At 36.4% G+C, this 19,705-nt stretch overlaps 1 protein-coding gene across 5 annotated transcripts; it reads right to left on the bottom strand.

The window, feature by feature from the left end:
* Positions 1–1,489: 1,489 nt before the first annotated feature.
* Positions 1,490–15,886, bottom strand: LOC144959100 (uncharacterized). Of its 5 annotated transcripts, none has more exons than XM_078891516.1 (5): positions 15,854–15,886; positions 9,052–10,713; positions 5,048–5,095; positions 3,328–3,430; positions 1,490–2,166 (listed from the first exon to the last, which is right to left on the bottom strand). In XM_078891516.1, exons 2-5 carry the CDS (start codon positions 10,425–10,427, stop codon positions 2,056–2,058), a joined length of 1,638 nt encoding a protein of 545 aa, XP_078747642.1. In that variant the 5' UTR covers positions 10,428–10,713; positions 15,854–15,886; the 3' UTR covers positions 1,490–2,055. The 5 variants fall into 5 exon arrangements, with proteins under 5 accessions (XP_078747642.1, XP_078747641.1, XP_078747643.1 ...); XM_078891515.1 differs by having other exon boundaries at positions 15,837–15,869; XM_078891517.1 differs by lacking the exon at positions 15,854–15,886 and adding an exon at positions 14,784–14,873 and having other exon boundaries at positions 9,052–10,434.
* Positions 15,887–19,705: the final 3,819 nt, after the last annotated feature.

Genomic DNA, 19,705 nt, shown 5'->3' with positions numbered 1-19,705 from the left:
TCAAAATTATGTAATGTGCAATGCGCTTTTTATTCTTGTCATTGATATAAAAATAAATTTCTTATGTCACAACACACACACACACACACACAAGCACATTCTCACACATACACAATCATAATTGAATATTCATATAGGATAATAAACATATCGTCAGCCAAAACAAATTGTATTTAAGAAGAGGACTTAAAAGTTTATTTTTATCAGATGATGATCTCAGTGATCTGGAAGGTGTATAAGGATGTGAAGTAGATACAGCCTTTATCATTTAAACATTCAAAGCATATCATGGCATTTTTGTAGGTTAATCTCTCTTTGATTGGTAGCCAGTGAAGATTGTAGAGCATTTTTTTTTCTCTCTTAAAGTTAAGTTTGCTGCACTGGACAACTTGCTGCCGAGAGATTTTATCTTGGACAACACATAAAAGATGGGAATTGCAGTAATCAATAAGTGATAAAATAAAAGTGGTGACAAGCTGACTGGATACCTCAACAATCAAACAGTCTCTGATAGAGGTAATTTTCAAGATAAATGTGTAAGACGTTAAAAACCTCATTGATTTGTGTCTGCATGGATGTATTATTTTATGTATTTTTGTTGAGAAAAATGGTTAACTCACTCAACACTAACACCGACTATATCCGTAGCTTACCCGAGTTACTTTTACCCCGTGCCTATTTATTACATTTTTATGAGACAAATTATAGGCAAGTATCAAAGCTAATGTTTTTAATTTTTACATGTAAATCTGTCCCCGCGGAAAATTGCAAATGAAAACCCCAAAAATTGCACCCAAAATTCCAAAAATTGCATGCCAAAAATTGCAAGGAAAAATTGCAAATTTAAAACATTGTTTTCAATAAACAGCGCACAATAATTTATTCTTGCTTTAATTCTATGACAAGCACAGTCCACCAATTTTAGTTGGTATGTATTATACAGTATTGTGTCCATAAATTACATTAAATTACATTGATATTGACATTGCATACATGGAAAAGAAATAATATGCCAGGTATACAGGGGATGCCACCAGGAGATTTTGAAAAAAACAACAAACAACACTTTTACACAAATGCATGGATTCCTAACAATTATGTGGTAGAAAAGCGCATAAATTAAAAAAAAAATTATTATTATTATTATTATTATTATAGCAGACCTGCCAACCTTCCCAGGATGAAAAGTGTATTCCATGACCTTAAAAAGTGTATTTTTTTTTTTAAAAAGGTGTATTTTGTCCGCACATGTGGAAAAAGTGCGCACTATACAAAAATTTATATAAAAGCTAACATCAATCCCAAATCAAAATAAACTCTGATCTTCAGCATTCAAGCAATCTCTAGTGATTACAAAATTATCGATTTATCGATAAACTAAAACTTAATGGCCATTTAAAATCAACATAAGGCTCAGAAATTGCAATATTAAAGGAAATTCCAAAAATTGCATGCAAAAAATGCAAAAATTGCAAATTTAAGACATTGATTTCAATAAACAGCGCACAATAATTTATTCTTGCTTAAATTCTATGACAAGCACAATCCACCAATTTTAGTTGGTTTGTATTATACAGTATTGTGTCCATAAGTTACATTGATATTGACATTGAAAAGAAAAGAAATAATATGCCAGGTATATACAAGGGATGCCACCAGGATTAGCATTATAATATGATTATATGTGACTCATGAACATGGAAAAATGCAGAAAAATTGCAGCAATTGTCAAAATTGCGGTCCCGTTGCGGTAACGGCGAACAATCCTGGCCGCCTTGTGGCCGCAAGTGCCGCGATTTTCTGGAAGGACAGGTCTATTAGAGGCAGGTGTTTGATCTTGATGAGGGAACCGTCATTCCATATGCATGTTCTCTCTTTCGTTTTGGCTTATGTTATCTCCATGCCTATGAGTTCCATCACATCAGGTGGTAGGCGATTCTATAGTCTAGGAGAGGGTGTGTATTTGGTCTTGGAACCATTATCCCATATGTATATATATCCTCTTGACTTGTCTTGTGTTCTTTCCATTCATATGAGTCATGTCAACTTTACATATTATTTTGTCATTTGAAGTAAATGCCCCTGACGTCTTAGTGAGTTCTTTGGGCGAAAGTTGTTTTTTGGGAGGAATTGGGAGGGCCGATTCATTTTTGGTCGACCCATTCTCTGTTGATATAAAGATAAAAAACAAGTAGCATGTTTATTTTATAATGCTATGTGGCCTTTATTTCGATCTGGCATTATGTCTAAATAATGAATAGTAAGAATATAAATTATTCTGAAGTCTTAACTCACTCAATCCTAGAGACTTTTGCTACTTTTCAATGTATTAAAAATGGGCATGTGCATTGATAGTTTTATTCAACTATCATTAACATGTCAATGTAAAAACTAAAAAAACATTAGCTTTGATACTACGCCTATAATTTGTCTCAGAAAAATGTAATAAATAGGTATGGGGTAAAAGTAACCCGGGTAAACAACAGATATAGTCGGTGTTAGGGTTGAGTGAGTTAAGAAAAAGCAAATTCGCTCTCCTAAAAAACGGCATTAATTTCAACTCAAAATGTCATGCGTTAAGCTTGAGATTGATTATCAAGCACCTGAGTCACTGAGGCATAATACTAATAAAATCAAAATTAAATTAAATTGATTTAAATTCCCTTTATTCATCCCCATGGGGAAATTTGTCTTTAGGGTCTATTCCAAGGGAAGACTGGAATAACTCAGGCATCTGCCGCAGTGCAGCACCGCAAAGTGAGCTAGGGCGGTGGTGTTGCTCAAGGCCACACAGCATGGCGGGTAATCGAACTCAGTACCTTTTGGATACGAAGCAAGGACCGTACCGCTGAGCCACACTGTCTTATAATAATTATATTTTTATAATTTTGGCCAAAAAACTTGTCCCTCAAATATCGATCGATAGGCAAAAAAAAAAAAAAACAACTCATAAAACCTGGAACTTCGCAAATTTTTCCTTCAAGTCCAGGGTTTGGGAGCGTTTGACAAAATGAGGGTCATTTTAATCGATTGATATTTAACTCACTCAACCCTAACACAGACTATATCCGTAGTATACCCGGGGTTACTTTTACCACATGCCTATTTAATTACATTTTTCTGAGACAAATTATAGGTGCAGTACCAAAGCAAATGTTTTTAGTTTTACATGTTAATGGTAGTTGAATAAAACTATCTATTTTTTCCAATTGTGAAAAGTAGCAAAAATCTCTAGGATTGAGTGAGTTAGAGGGTGAGTTTTCTAGCCAAAATGTTGAAACCATGTTTTGTTCAGACTATGGTAGTAAAATACTCCATCTGGCTTACCCGATTCAATCTTTGCTGATGCCCCCTCGCCTCAGGCCATTCCCAGCCGTTGCCTTCAATACGCACGTCTTCTTTCCAAACCAAAAAATGTTTGGACCAATCACTGGATGTAAGAGACGTATTATTATTATGTTACTTATCACCACAAAACAGTTACAGTATAACGTCTGGGTAAATGGGATGCTAAAAGAGTGATTTTCAATACTAAACGACCAGAAATGTCAGCAGAGTTTATATTTTGTTACGAAAAAATATAACAAAAACAAAACAAAACTAACAAACAAAAAAAAACCCCAGAAAAAAACCCAACAAAACATAGAAACAAACAAAAAATCAAAACAAAAACAATACCCCCACAAAAACAAGAAAACCCAGCAAAAAAAAAAAAAAAATACAAAACAAAAACCCCAACAAACTAACAAACAAAATTGCAGTGGAATTTAAGCGTGTTCAAAATTGATAATGGACACTCAAAGTCAACCTTGCTCTGGCCCCACGATGCTGGCTTATCTGGATTCTACTGTTTTTCAATTTTGAGCCTATGGTTCACCCCCACACAATACCATTTTGAGCCGGTGAGTCACAAAAAGCCCCCACTTCCATCAATTATAGGTTGCCCATTAGGGGTCATTTTATATACATAAAAAAATGTGAGTTTTTATATGGCGCAATATCCACTCGAAGTCTCTCAAAGTGCTTTTACAAGGGGTCCCCGGCCAACAGCAACACTGAACATGTAGGACCAGACATGACGCCTGTTAGGTGATACTACATTTTTTCCCCCATACAGAACAATGCTGTTTACAGTCTGGGACTAATTTTACACCTGAGTACGGTGAGAGAATGTGAGTGAAGAGCTTTTTACAAGGACTCAACTATACGCTGAGCTTCCAATCTGAAAGCTAGTGTCATACCACTAGACCACATAGCCGCACCAATGTGAAAAAGTTGGGGGCAGGCACTGGTCTAAGATAAGAATCTGAAAAGTGTGTATGAAACAGTGCTGGACAAAAGCAGAAAGAAAAATACAAGACAAAATCGTCCCCAAAAAATCAGTCTGCCTTAAATGAAAAATAAATCTTCTGATATTATCGAAAGAAAGTTTATGACTACAGGCAGTGGTGTCGTCTTACATCTTCAGTAAAGGGAAAATGGAATAGTCTCTGGAATCTTCAACAAGTTGACATTACAGTCTTACAAGAAAGAAGAAGAAGAAGAAGAAGAAGAAGAAGAAGAAGAAGAAGAAGAAGAAGAAGAAGAAGAAGAAGGAGGAGGAGGAGAAGAAGAAGAAGAAGAAGAAGAAAGAGCCTTGAGCTTTTATGTAACTCAATATCAACTAAACATGCTCAAAGTGCTTTATAAAGGGTCCCTGACCGACAGCAACATGTATAACAAGACATGACGATTACTATTTTTTTCCAACGCTGTTAACAACCAGGTACTCATTTTACACCTGAATACAGTGAGAGAATGTGAATAAAGAGCCTTTTGCAAGGACTCAAACCCAAAACCTTCCAATCAAAAAGCGAGTATCAAACCACATGACCACATAGCCTCATAGCAGAAGAAGAAGAAGAAGAAAGAGGAGAAGAGGGAGAGAGAAGGAGGGTGAGAAATGGAGTAGAAGGAGGAGGAAGAGGACAACGACGAGGAGAAACAGGATGAAGACACAGAGGAGGGAACGAAGAAGATCTGTACAATGATATATAATAATACATACATGATGACGTCATAGTTGTTTAAGTGACTCATACTACTCTCAGTAAGTCTGAAAAAATAAATAATGATGAAAATAATAATAATAATAATAATAATAATAATAATAATATTAATAATAATAATATTAATAATAATAATATGATGATGATGATGATAATGATGATGATGATGATAATGATGATGATGATAATAATAATAATAATAATAATAATAATAATAATAATAATAATAATAATAATAATAATAATAATAATAATAATAATAATAATAATAATAGTAATAATATTTACTTACTTTCGTTGGTAGTTTTCCTTGAACTGATATAGCCAAGACTACCGAAAAAGAACTTGAGCTTTTATATAAAGCAATATCCACTTTCCACTTAACATACTCAAAGCGCTTTACAAAGGATCCCTGGCCAACAGCAACACTTAATATGAAGGATGTGACACGACGCCTGTTAGGCAATATTTAATTATTTTTTTTTTCAGACAGTAACAACGCTGTTAATGTTAACGACTAGGTTTTCATTTTACTTGTGAGTAGGGTGAGACAATGTGAGGAAAGAGCCTTTTCCAAGGACACAACTATGCGCCGAGTGAGGCTCGAACCCAGGACCTTCCAATCCGAAGGCGAGTGTCATACAAGACCACATAGCCGCACATAACGAGAACGATTGGTAGACTTTAAGCATTGGCGACTTATCCATATTCATCATCAGTGGAACACGCTTAGAACACACTTCGAACATACATAAAGTAGTCCTTTCCCTCAAAACCATTAGCCCCTTAGAGCTGGAATTTAGCGTGAATTTTATAGCATGAAAAGGACAATAGCAATTGCTTGCTACCTTTTAGATATGATGTTAGTCTATCAGAAAGTACAGTTAGATAAATAACAAACACAATTTGGGACCAACAAAAGGTGTTAGTTTTAATCAGAGGTTGACTTAAAAGAGTGTTGAGTTTATGCAAATTCCACTGTATTTTGTTGTCAGGGTAATCCCGTCCATGTTAAATGAGGTCATGAATCATGGCACCCCAGTATAATGATTCCTTTTCAAAGCAAATTTTAAAAATAACAGATGGTGGGATCACTCATTCATACTCGCGTGAGAAGAATACCTACCCATATGGCCATTTGGTCTTGTGTTATGACACTCATCTTTGGACCGGTTCGAACCCTACTCTGAGCGGTGCATAGTTAAGTTGAGTCCTTGGAAAAAGACGCATTACTCACATATTCTCACCGAACTCGTGTGTAAACTGAGTATCTGACCATTAACAGTGTTGTTTAGGTTTAGGGAAATAAAATGTAATATCACCTAACAGGCGTCATATGTCTTTTCCTATATGTTTCTTGTTGCTGTTGGCTAAGGGACCTATTGTAAAGCGCTTTGAGCACGATATGTATATATTAGGCTATATAAAGGTTCAAGTTTTATTTTTGATATTGGTAACCCTCAAGAGATATGTGACTATACATCTCAAAAATGTTTTATGTCGGATGTAACTTAAGTAAGAAGATCTTCAGAGCCACTAGGCCCATGGAGCCGCCGTTTATCCTAGTTTCTATTTCTATAGTGTGAAATTGACAATATCAATTGCTTGCTATCCTTTAGATAAGACACTAGTCTATCGCAAAGTTCTTTTCGCCAGATCTAACAGACCCAGCTACACCCAATCACTGCTGGGTGGACAAGGGGGGGTGGGGTCTGAAAAAAATCTTGACTGCACCCGGTATCGATCTTGCTCCCTTTGCGTGTGAAGTGAGTGCTCTACCAACTGAGCTATTGGGACCCCTGGGTGTACTTGGTGCTTAAGACTAAATTTTAACCAAAATTTAAGCTCAACTGATAACATTAGTGGGGGTCCAAATAGCTCAGTTGGCAGAGCACTCGCCGATCTGAAGGCAAGTATCATACCACTAGACTACAATCCGTACGTAATTAAGTAAAACTTCTACACAATTTCTATTATTATTATAATTACAGTGTTTTGTTTTTGTTTTTTAAGGGTTTTACGGCGCTTGCAACACATCAAGGTCATATCAGCACCAGTAAAAAGGAAGAAAATGGGATAGTAAAAAGTTCTAGATTTACAATTAAAGCAACCAAGAAAAGGTAAGACAAAGGGGAATTTGTTCAAATAGGAAACAGATGTAGATTCCAAGAGTACACTATCAGTGTACTTAGTTTGAGATCACCTAAAAGTCTCATTCAGACACAAGTACAGGTCCCGACTAAGAGGAATACACTCAAATGGTTACAAATCATATGTTAAAAATGAAAATAACAACAGTACGTAACAGAGAGATGATTTACAAGGAAAAAAATATCATCTCCCAAAACTATAACTATACATTCGACTGTTTCCCTCCGAGCCAAAGACTCCGGCCAAGGTCAGGACAAAACCAAATAATCTCACTCCAAGACAAAGACAGAGAGCAATTGGAAAACAGATACAGGGGGATAGAAGACACCGCAAGTACCTCCCTGCCCACTATGGGAGGTCAGGAACCCCACCCAGATAATTACAGTGCAACCCTGATGTAACGACATTCCCTGTATAGCGACATGGTACTCAGGTCCCATTTTATTTCACTATATATCATTAGTAATAAAAACCCCTCTATAGCGACGTACATTTCAGCAAAACCCCTGTTTAACATTTCTGGTCCGACAAACCTTGAAGGTGTTTGTCTACCATGAAATTGTACGTAACTATTACAAGTGGTATCTTCCATTCTATGTATGTTGTCTACTCGTAATAAGCCCAGAGCTAGTTCTTATTGTAGCCAATGAAAACGCTTCTTTTTCAGCCAATCAATAGTCACATTTGTACAACACCGCAGCCAATCAGAAGGCTCGCTTTTCACCAATCAGAAGGCTCGCCTTTCACCCAATGAATGCCGGTGACAGGTCAACACTGGACTGTTTATAAATCCTTTGTCCACTCTCCATTCATTGCCGGTCCCAAGCCCGGATAAACTACAGAGGGAAAAGAAAAAGTATACATTCACTACACAAGACCCAAAACACCTCCTGATATACACACACAGGAAACCTCTCTGTAACGACATCCCTCTATAACGACACGTTTTCCCGGTCCCGACGATGTCGTTATATTGAGGTTGCACTGTATTATTATTTGATATAGTGCCAGCATCCACAAATAGTGGTCAGTGGTGCTTTACAATAGTTTTATTGGTATCACACATATTCAGTCATTCGACTACAAAATCACTTCAACAGTCACACACATATCTTGTTCCAAGTTCACATAGAATAACGATAAGCAAAATGAAAAAGAATGGTTTTTAAATGCCGTTTGAAGACTGGTAGACTTTCATATTGTCGGGTTTTAGGTGGTAAGAATTCCATACGATTGGAGCCGAAAATGCAAAACCACGCTCAGCAAACTTTGTTCTTGGGATGTTTTTCTCCATTAGCGAAGAACTGGCAGATCGCAGATATCAAGTTGGTTTATATTACCCCACAAGGCATTCAAGGTATTCAGGTGATGCATGGTGAAGGCAATTGTAAGCAAAACATGCGATTTGTATATTATTCTTTTCTCTATTAAGTTCAGTCTGACATGTGACTAGATTTGACTATGGGGGTCGAATGATATGTGAATTCTGAAAATGGTGAGAGAATGTGAGTAAAGAGCCCTGTCTAAGGACTCAACTATGCGCCACTCAGAGCGAAACTCGAACCCTGGAGCTTCCGGTTCACAGGCAGCAGCTTCTGATGGTGCTCAAACAAATATGTTATGACGATCTATCCAGGACTCAAACTCATTATCGCACTCGTGCCTGGAAGCTTCATCACAACTCACCGTTCAACTAGATGCTCTGCCGTTTCGGGCTCTTGCATCCAAAGGCGAGTCTCATACTACAAGACCTCACAGCTGCGTATCTACAACCAGTTCATTCCATAATATATAGTTATACTAGATTGTCGAGGACAGTCTCATGATGACTATGGGAATTTTTATTATTTACCTTATCGACGTTTTCCAAAAGCTGGGAGTGCTTTTATTGCGTCCATTTTTCATGGCACCAATATGATGCCAGTAACGTGTTTCCACATCTCTGCATAAAGACGACAGGACAATTGCACCACTTGAACCTGGGCACGTTGGAATATCGTATTCCAAGGAAGGCCCCTCATTTGAATCCAATCGATTACAGAAGGTTGGTTCGAATTCCAATTTCTGATCACCTGACAACTGTATTTGCCATTCTTTTCCTTCATCGGTAGAGAGTAGTGTCCCTTGACCAAATAAGATCCGGTTGTTAGTGTCTACCGTAGGGCCATTGTGTTCATCATCGAAGATCACTTCAGCTGTTGCAGTTTGGTCCGAAAAGAAAGTTGGAAATGAAACAGTTAAATATCTTTTACATCCTAAAAGTTTACAAAATTGTTCGCGTGATGAGTCAGATCCAGAAACCATACGCCATCCTGTTCCTGGAGGGAATGTGTACACGGTTTTGTGTGTTACAGGCCGGGAAATGTTGCGAAATTCAGGTCGTCCGCAAATATCTAATATCTTTCCAATCGTGACAAATTTACTTTTACCATGAGGATGAGATATTATAACACCATATCCTTTCAATATTGAATAATATTTTCTTGTGTATAATCCCCATAATAAACTGTCTACTAGCTGCCCTACTTCACGTTCGTGAGTGACGCATTTAATGAGAACCAGATCAGAATTTGGAAAACTTTCAAACCTCATCAAATTCAAACCATAAACATATTTTATCTTATCCTTCTCTTTTTCAGAATCATAAAAAAATTCAAACACAGATCTTTTAGCTTCTGAGTCATCAAAGATGACGTGAGCTGCTGTACTGATGTAAACAAATGAGTATCCAATAACCGGGACTATAGATCCATCTTTGTTACTTGTACATTCAGGACAGGGGCATGGAAGAGTGTCAGATCCATAGTCTAAACTAAAATCATCGTGTTGAAAGAGAAAACCGGTTCCATATCTCACTGCTCTATTGCTTCCCTTTATTGCACTGGAAGGATAAGGTTGATTGCAATTTTTCCACGTATTCGGTCGACTAGTGCTGACATATTTAACTGTAACCCGAACTGTGCATTTTATATGATGTTTGATTAGATCGTAAACATCATATGTTCTTATTCCATAGGGTAAATGCTTTCGAGAAAATTCTTCAGCCTGAATGAATTTGTGATGGCCAGGATTTTTACTACATATAGTAAACAGCTTGTCGGTGCTATCACCTCCCTCGTATACAACCTCACATTCTGTGGTTACATGTTCAATGTTGTTGGTGTTTTTGTTATTGTTGCTTTTGTTGTTCTTGTTGTCATTGCTGGTGGTAGTGGAAGTGGTATCCATTATAGTCCTGGTGAAGACAAAAAATAAGATCTTATTTCAATGTAGGTTAAATCTGTTACTTTCCTTAGCAGTTGTAAGAATATTCATTAGACGGAATGAATATATGGTGGACAGGGCTTTTATAACACGCTTATTGAACTTTCACCAACACCCTTGTCTAAAATCTCAGATTCTGTGGTCTAGACTGTTGATGATTTGCTGCTGGTGATCATGGTTTTTGTAGTACTTGTTGTCGTCACTGGTGGCGGTGGCAGTGATGGGCGTTGTTGTGGTATCCGTTCTAGCCCTGGGGAATACGAAAAAGAAAACAGAAAGCAAATAAAGGTAAAAACAAAACAAAACTAGCCTCCCCCCTCCCCCCAACAAAAAACCCCCCAAAAAACTCAAACCAAACCACAACAACAACAAACAAAAAAACAAACAACAAATAAAGCAGTGAATGAAATTTGGAAGCCGCTATTTTCACCGTACGGTGATAATAGCCTGACCGTGTGTAGGAGGCTATATTCACCGTACGGTAATATCTTGGTTAACGATTTTCACCGTACGATGATGATAGTGTGGGAGACTTTTTTCACTGTCCCATAATATTATGGTGGACGATTTTCACCGTACGGTGATAATAGTGTGGGAGACTTTTTTCACCGTCCCGTAATATTTTGGTGGACGATTTTCATCGTACAGTGATAATAATGTGGGAGACTTTTTTCACCGTAGAGTAATATCTATGTGGACGATTTTCACCGTACGGTGATAATAGTGTGGGAGACCTTTATCACTGTATGGTAATATTTTGGTGGACGATTTTTACCGTATGGTTTTCACCGTACAGTGATAATGGTGTGGAAGGCTATATTCAGTGCACAGTGATAATAGTTAGAGAGACTACGTATGTGACCATTCGCCTCAAAACGGTATTAAGTCGGGTTGATTAAGATGTTGAAAATTGAATTTATAGCCAGAAATATCAGACGTGTGTTGAGTTTATACGATGTATTGAGGAGAATGGATACTATATTTTGGGGTTTTAATGCCAACAGTTTATATTTTTGACCAGTTTAACATTTAATTCGGCTTTTAAGCATCTGGTTCGTTCCGACATAAAACCGTTTTGAGACGATGGGTCACATATATTCATTATAATGGTGTGGAAAGCTATATTCATCGTACGGTGATAATAGTGTGGGAGACGATTTTCATCTTACGGTGAAAATAGCCTGACACACTATTTTCACCGTACGGTGATAATGGTGTGGAAGGCTATATTCAGTGTACGGTCATAATAGTGTGGGAGACTATATTCACTATAACAGTGTGGCAGGCTATATTCAGTGTACGGTGTTAATAGTGTGGGAGACTATTTTCACCGTACGGTAATATCTTGGTCGACGATTTTCACCGTACGTGGTAATGGTGTGGAAGGCTATATTCAGTGTATGGTAATAATAGTGCGAGAGACTACATATATTCATTATAATGGTGTGGAAAGCTTTACTCATTGTACGGTGATAATAGTCTGGGAGACAATTTTCATCTTGCGGTGAAAATCGCCTGACACACTATTTTCACCGTACGGTAATAATGGTGTGGAAGGCTATATTATTCACTGTACGGTGATAATAGTGGGGCCGACTATTTTCACCGTACGGTAATATCTTGGTGATAATGGTGTGGGAGACTATTTTCACCATACGGTCATATCTTGGTGATAATAGTGTGGGAGGCTATTTTCACCGTACGATAATATCTTGGTGGACGATTTTCACCGTACGGTGATATATGTGGGAGACTTTTTTCACCATCCCGTAATATTTTGGGGGACGAGTTTCACTGTACGGTGATCATAGTGTGGGAGACTATTTTCACCGTACGGTCATATCTTGGTGGACGATTTTCACCACACGGTGATATATGTGGGAGACTTTTATCACCATCCCGTAATATTTTGGTGGACGATTTTCACCATACAGACGGTGATAATAGTGTGGGAGACTTTTTCACCATCCCGTATTATTTTGGTGGACGATTTTCAGCGTACGGTGATAATAGTGTGGATGACTTTTTTCACCATCCCGTATTATTTTGGTGGACGATTATCAGCTTACGGTGATAATAGTGTGGGAGACTTTTATCACCGTACGGTAATATTTTGGTGGACGATTTTTACCGTACGGTGATAATAGTGTAGGAGGCTTTTTTCATCGTACGGTAATATCTTGGTGGACGATTTTCATCTTACGGTGAAAATAACCTGACACACTATTTACCGTATGGTGATAATGGTGTGGAAGGCTATATTCAGTGTACGGTGATAATAGTGTGGGAGACTATATTCACTATAATGGTGTGTCAGGCTATATTCACTGTAAGGTGATAATAGTGTGGGTGACTTATTTTTACCGTACGGTAATATCTTGGTGGACGATTTTCACCGTACGGTGAAAATAGCTTAACATTTTCACCATACGGTGATAATGGTATCTTGGTAGTTAACAAACTTCGCGGCGTTTGTCTGTGTTGAACCCATGACCTCAAGAAGTCTGTGGTAGCGGCTCAAGATAGACATAGATTGAAATCAATATTTCTCGAGTTGTGAATAGCTCATACTCATACAGTAGAGCCACGCCCTCCCCGGCTAGGTGTTGTTGTTGTACCAGAAAGGTCGCGGTTTCGAGACCCCATCGCCGCCACAAAATTGGAAAGCTTCATCGGTAACTGTAACCAATTCTGAATCCACCATCCCGCCTGTATTATTATAGCTTTTCCGAAAGCTCATCATGCCGAATATTCGCTCCTAAGAAAAAATACAACCTAGTACCTTTAACTACCCCTGATAGGAAAAAACAAAACAAAAACAACCCTAGGACTGCTTTGCACTGCCTTTCAATAGAGAGTATGGGGTTAGACTAAGGGAGTTAATTTTTGACATTTTACACGGTTTAGTCCCTTGATTGAAGCATAGATTTCTTCAAAATGGCGACCAATCCTTTTAACACAATGGACACTGTATCGAAAAAAAGCTACAAAGAAAGAATTGAATGCGTGAAAGACATTGATCCATACGACATAAAATCGGAAAACTGGACAAAGACTTATCAAGACTTATCCTCCAATCACGTACCATCATATCTCTATCTATCTATCTATCTATCTATCTATTATCATTATTATTATTATTATTATTATTATTATTATTATTATTGTTATTATTATTATTATTGTTATTATTATTATTATTATTATTATTATTATTATTATTATTATTATTATTATTATTATATTTTTATCATTATGATGATGACGATTATTATTATTATTATTATTTATGTGAGCCTCCGCCCCGAACGGGGGGTGGGAGAGAGAGAGAGAGAGAGAGAGAGAGAGAGAGAGAGAGAGAGAGAGAGAGAGAGAGAGAGAGAGAGAGAGAGAGAGAGAGAGAGAGAGAGAGAGAGAGAGAGAGAGTCCTTGTATGTGCATTGTAGAGGGCGGGAGCTAAATAGAATAAAGATATAAATATGTGTGTGTCTGTTTTTATGTGTGAAAGAAACACGAGGGAGACAAAGAGAGAGAGAGCGAGACTAGTAGATAAAGAAAGGGGGAAAAGGAGGGAGGGGGTGGAGCTAAGAATAGGTAGGGATAGTATAAGAAAGCCCTTCGTTTCAAAAGAAGTCAAAGTCAATCAATGGGAAACATATTGATGACCAATGAGGTTACAATTTAAAAATGGGACTGGTCAAATCATTTGTTGCATTGTTTCCATTTTGAGTCAGATGTCAGCTTGAAGAGGAGGGGGTGGGGCTTAATAGCCTAAAACACTATTTTCACCGTACGGTGAAAATAGTCAGTCCGTTACTTTTTAGTATGTTGAAATGACCTGGAATAATAGTTACATTAGCGCCATGCAACGTGTAGGTCCTGGCCAAAATGACAGTGTTTTGGTCAAGCCATGACGTTAAGTCTGTTGATCTTAACTGTACTCCTCTTTTTTAAATAAAAATATAAAGATTTTGCACCCATGTCTTCTTGTTTGTATTTCTATTGATTCTTTGTTTAAAATCCACAACGGTGATAGATGATGATGTGTTAGTGTTATTTGTTTTTATTCTTCTGAATTTTTTCACTGATTGCCATTCTTTAGTCAGTAAAAAAAAGTTAAAAGATTTAGCCTCTAGATGAAGTATTACTTGTCCACCGCTTAGTCCCATTGCCGCTAACATACTAACAGCTACTCCGTAGGGTCAGTACTGGCCATAGCCCTGGCCCATTTTCAGTTGGTGGCTTGGACTAGCCGACATGCGAATCGGCAGCAAACACGACAATAGGTCCAACTATCGCCAGATGCACAATGGTACTCACCACTTTTCAAAGATTCTGGTTTGATAAACAATCCTTAGTTATTAAAAGGTATTGAAACGGCTACTGATTCCTACTTTCGATTTCGAAAAGAAAACAAACCCAATCACTCAGTTTGTAAGAGGGCGTCATAAATATAGTTCACTCTTTCCTGTAAAAATGTTGATAGTTCGCTATTTTTATTTTCAGATCATTCAAGACATTAGAAATATTTTTGACTTACGGTAGCCAATTAACCAACATACTATAAAGTACTGAAATTAAAAGAACAGAATCAATTATTGCGCATTCAAGGAAAATGTACCAAGGCAGAAAAACAGTATTTTTGCTTGAAATTCTTATCGAACCAATGGGCCCCAATGGGCATGGGCTCATATAAGATTATGAATTTATGAGTCTCCGTCTCTAAAGCCCTCATTGAAGCAGATTCTAAGAAGCTTTAAAATTTACATATCCTCGTGCTAAATCACACGTATAGAGAAAACCAGACTATCATGTAGTAAATCATTAGTTATTGTAGGAGTACCTTCTTTGAAACGGGACTCAAGATATAAAAGCAGGCATAAGAGAAGAAGATGAAGATTAGTTATTATTGTGTGTTTTAGTCTAGATATAACACCTGCTAAATTAAAGAAAAGAAAATTGTATTTATATACTCCTTGACAATATCTTGGCATTTCACAAACAGACTGGAGGAAGCTCTAAAAATAAAAATAATCGTTTTTGTAAACACCAATTCCTCATGCTAAATCATACACATAAAGAAAAAAGCATCTACATATCTTTACGGAGTAAATGATTATTCATAATATCAATTTGTGTATCTAGACATAAAACTTACTAAAATAAATTAAAAAAAAAAAACCCAAACAAACTAAAAAACGCTTGGTGATACTTGTCTGATGTCGAAAATCTTCTTGCTTGAGAACATACGGGAATCAAAACAAGTGTTTTATTTGAAAGAAATGCCTATCTATTCCAGAATAGTTAGTTGTTGGTATTACTATTATAACTATTCACAAAGAAATCACAAGACAAGATAAATGATTCAAGTACTCATTCACATCGATCACCTGCTCCGACCTTGGCCGTTGGCACCAATATCGGGAAAACACTGAAGTTGGGGAATCCCCATAGACTGAGAATCCATAACGTTAATGGGAATCTCCGATATTGGCAAATTTAAAAATTATAAAATTATTTTTCAAAGATTGAGATCCAACTAATTTGCAAATCTTGTTTTTGTTTTTTTTTTTTAATCAATTTAATTATCTATTGCATACGTATACATATATGCAGGTCTGACATCCGAACCCACCTATAGGTCAGGTCTAGTTTAATGTTGTTGTAATGTACAATATTTTGCGTCACATTTTGAGATTTCCATTACAACAATGAGCCCATAAGGAATTGGGTTATCAGGCCTGCAAATAAGTGCATGTCAACGATATTGCCCATTGTTTCTAATGGTTGTTTAGAATATCTACTAGGGTGTAATGTGAGTCCAAAATTTAATCTTGGCCTTCGGATATGACATAATAATAATAATAATAATAATAATAATAATAATAATAATAATAATAATAATAATAATAATAATAATAATAATAATAATAATAATAATAATAATAATAATATGAGTAATAAGAATTATGATGATGATGATGATGATGATGATGATGATGATGATGATGATGATGATGATGGTGATGATGATGATAATAATAACAATAATAATTATTATTATTATTATCATTATTATTATTAATTATTATTATTATTATTATTATTATTATTATTATTATTATTATTATTTTTATTATTATTATTATTATTATTATTATTATTATTATTATTATTATTATTATTATTATTATCATTATTATTATTATTATCATCATTATTATTATTATCATTATTATTATTATTATTATTATTATTATTATTATTATTATTATTATTATTATTATTATTATTATTATTATTATTATTATTATTATCATGATGATGAAGACTTGAGTTTTTTATATAGCGCAATATCCGCTATGGCTAGCAACACTTAACAAGTAGGACGAGATATGATATGACAGTTGTTTAGGCTGTATTATGATTATTTTTTTTTCCGGAAAGGCTACGCTGTTAACGACCTGGTCCTCATTTTACACCCTAGTGGGCGAGAGAATGTGAATAAAGAGCCTTTTCTAAGGACTCAACAAAGCGCCGCTCGCGAGTCAAACCTTCCGATTATACCACTTGCTCACTTAGCCTCACAATGAAAATCAAATAGACTTCCACACGTTTATAGTAATACATGGTGTTGATTCGACTGATCTGGCCGTTAGAAGTAGTGATTATTATGTCTGGATGAAACACCCGATGCCAAATAGTGAATTTAAAATGAACAGAAATTTGACATTTAAAAAAAAATTTGTTGGGAAAAATTATGTTTCATTTTTTTTTTCGGCAAAAGAAATAAAAACGACCCAATACGATTCAACCGTCGTAACATCACTGCCCTCGTAATGACTCATGGTAACTTAGTAACTGGCTCTAAACTATCGGAACAATGACGCATTCCCTTATGAAATATTTCTCCGAGGAGAATAAAAGCATATCCACAGGGGAAAAAACCCATAACAAATCAGATCATGTTTTGACTTTTCCACATTCTGATCACAAGACATATGAAAAGTTCTAGTCAGCATGAAGAATAAAAAGTACCGATTTTCTTTGTTTAGAACCACGATGGCCGCCATTGCTGGGCGACGTGATATCAGTCAGTATTGAATCCAATTCTTATTGATATTAAGCAGCAAGACGCTGTGGGTTGTTAAAAGTAATAAACAAAAATTAATATAACCACTTTAAAAAAGAACCCAATCCCTAACACGGAACGTTTTGGGCTCAAACCACTTCTTCGGCCAACAACAAAAATCAATAAAAACATGAAAACATTACTAAAATGTATCTGGTTCCAGAAATGTATTTCTGTTTTTAATTTTTATTGATTTTTGTTGTTACCTGAAGAAGGGTATTGAGCCAGAAACCTTCTGTTTTTGATATTTTATTTGAAACTGTTACTGTTATTTTCATTTTTGTTTTTTAACTTTTTAAGACCCAAGTCTCAGACGTTTGACATTAAATTCAATGTTTCGTATTTAAATGTGCGGCTTTGTGGTCTAGTGGTATGGTACTCGTTTTCATGAGAGAGAGAGAGAGAGAGAGAGAGAGAGAGAGAGAGAGAGAAAAAAAAAAGAGAGAGAGAGAGAGAGAGAGAGAGAGAGAGAGAGAGAGAGAGAGAGAGAGAGAGAGAGAGATTGATTTTGTGGGAAAGTTTTCTTTCTTATATTTTTTTCTTTATAGTTATAGCGCGGGCCGTGTGCTCCACAGTTGTAAGTCTATATGTGTATAATATAATAGATTTACAATACTTGAGAATACCGATTATCTACTCGACTAAAAATAACTAAACACTAGTGGGTTAAAAGGAAGGCAGAACACTTTGCAGACTGAAGCATCATATCCCCTATCGAATGGAAAATGCAAAGCAACTGAAAATGAACCTATCAACGCGACTACGTGGTCTAGAAGTATGACACTCGCTTTCCGATCTGAAAGTAATTGGTTCGAGCCTTGCTCAGCGCATAGTTGAGTCATTGGAAAAGACTCTTTACTCGCATTCTCTCACCATACTCAGGTGTAAAATGAGTACCTGGTCGTATCAGCGTTGTCTCTGTCCGCAAAAAAAATTGTAATATCGCCTAACAGGCGTCATTTCCCGTCCTAAATGTTAAGTGTTGCTGTTGGCCAGGGCCCCCTTGCAAAGCGCTCTGAGCAAGTTTAGTGGATATTGCTCTACATAAAAGCTCAATATTTTTTTTCAACGACCCCTTGCATAGATAGGTTACTTCAAGCTATAAACTGTAAAATCAAGCCTGCAACCAAATTCACAAGATACGAATTTGGCAGCTCAGACGGGGATGTTTCTTACATTGTTTTGTAATAATGATAATAATAATAATAATAATAATAATAATAATAATAATAATAATAATAATAATAATAATAATAATAATAATAATAATAATAATAATAATAATAATAAAAATAATAATCCGAACCATGGCAATTTCCTTCTTTTGACCATTGACAACAGTGGTTCCTGTCCTCCTCCCCGATCCTCTACCTCTTCTAAAATATCTTTATTAGTCCTGTGCTCCAAATAAGGAACTCTCATGATTTTCCGATAGCTCTTATTTTGAAAAGCACAGATTCGCTACTCTAGATCTGCTGTGAGTGTCCATGTTTCACAGCCATAGAGCAGGATGGACAGTACCAGCGATCTGCATACTTTCAACTTAACTCTAAAATGAATATTGCTTTTCCACTTGGCGTGAAGTCTTGTCATGGCTGTTGTGCCATTCCAATTCTAGCTTTCACCTCTGCTGTGCTAGTCCCATCTTCGGTGAGCAACACTCCCAAGTATTTGAGTGAGGTGACTTCCTTATTTAGGCTTTCGCCGTGTATATTGATTCTCGTCTGAGGGTTGTCTCGGCTGTTTGCTAGAATTTGCGACTTTTCGGAATTGATCTCCATCCCGTATGTAGGCCTACAAGCTGTTTCTGATAGACGATCTGTCAGTGACTGTAATTCGTGTTCGTTTGTTGCCATCAAATCCATGTAATTCGCAAATCGAAGGGTTCAGAGAACTCTGCCCCCTATTGATACTGTGTTCGGATGATTTGCGAGCATTTCTTGCATAATTCTTTCCAAATATAGGTTGAAAAGGGTGGGTGAAAGAATGCAGCCCTGTCTGACATCATAATCTGTAATTTTGAATGGATCTCTTTTCTGATTGTTAAGTAGTACGGCACTTGTTGCATTTCATGGAGTGATTCTCTTGGGTTTTTTTTAATCCCTTCATC

This window comes from Berghia stephanieae, chromosome 13 (assembly GCF_034508935.2).
Source record: "Berghia stephanieae isolate SIO BIC M18660-M18661 chromosome 13, UCSD_Bste_1.3, whole genome shotgun sequence".
NCBI classification, from domain to species: Eukaryota; Metazoa; Mollusca; class Gastropoda; order Nudibranchia; family Aeolidiidae; genus Berghia; species Berghia stephanieae.
Note: the sequence above shows the minus strand (reverse complement) of the source record. Positions and strands in the feature narration are given on the sequence as shown.

What these genes read in the sequence shown, in the direction of transcription:
- LOC144959100 (XM_078891516.1), bottom strand. Translation starts at nt 10,427, where the DNA reads ATGGATACCACTTCCACTACCACCAGCAATGACAACAAGAACAACAAA. An exon ending in TTTTGGAAAACGTCGATAAG is followed by an intron (nt 5,096 to 9,051) that starts GTAAATAATAAA and finishes TTATTTTTTCAG; the next exon opens with ACTTACTGAGAGTAGTATGA. An exon ending in ATCAGCAAAGATTGAATCGG is followed by an intron (nt 2,167 to 3,327) that starts GTAAGCCAGATG and finishes TTATATCAACAG; the next exon opens with AGAATGGGTCGACCAAAAAT.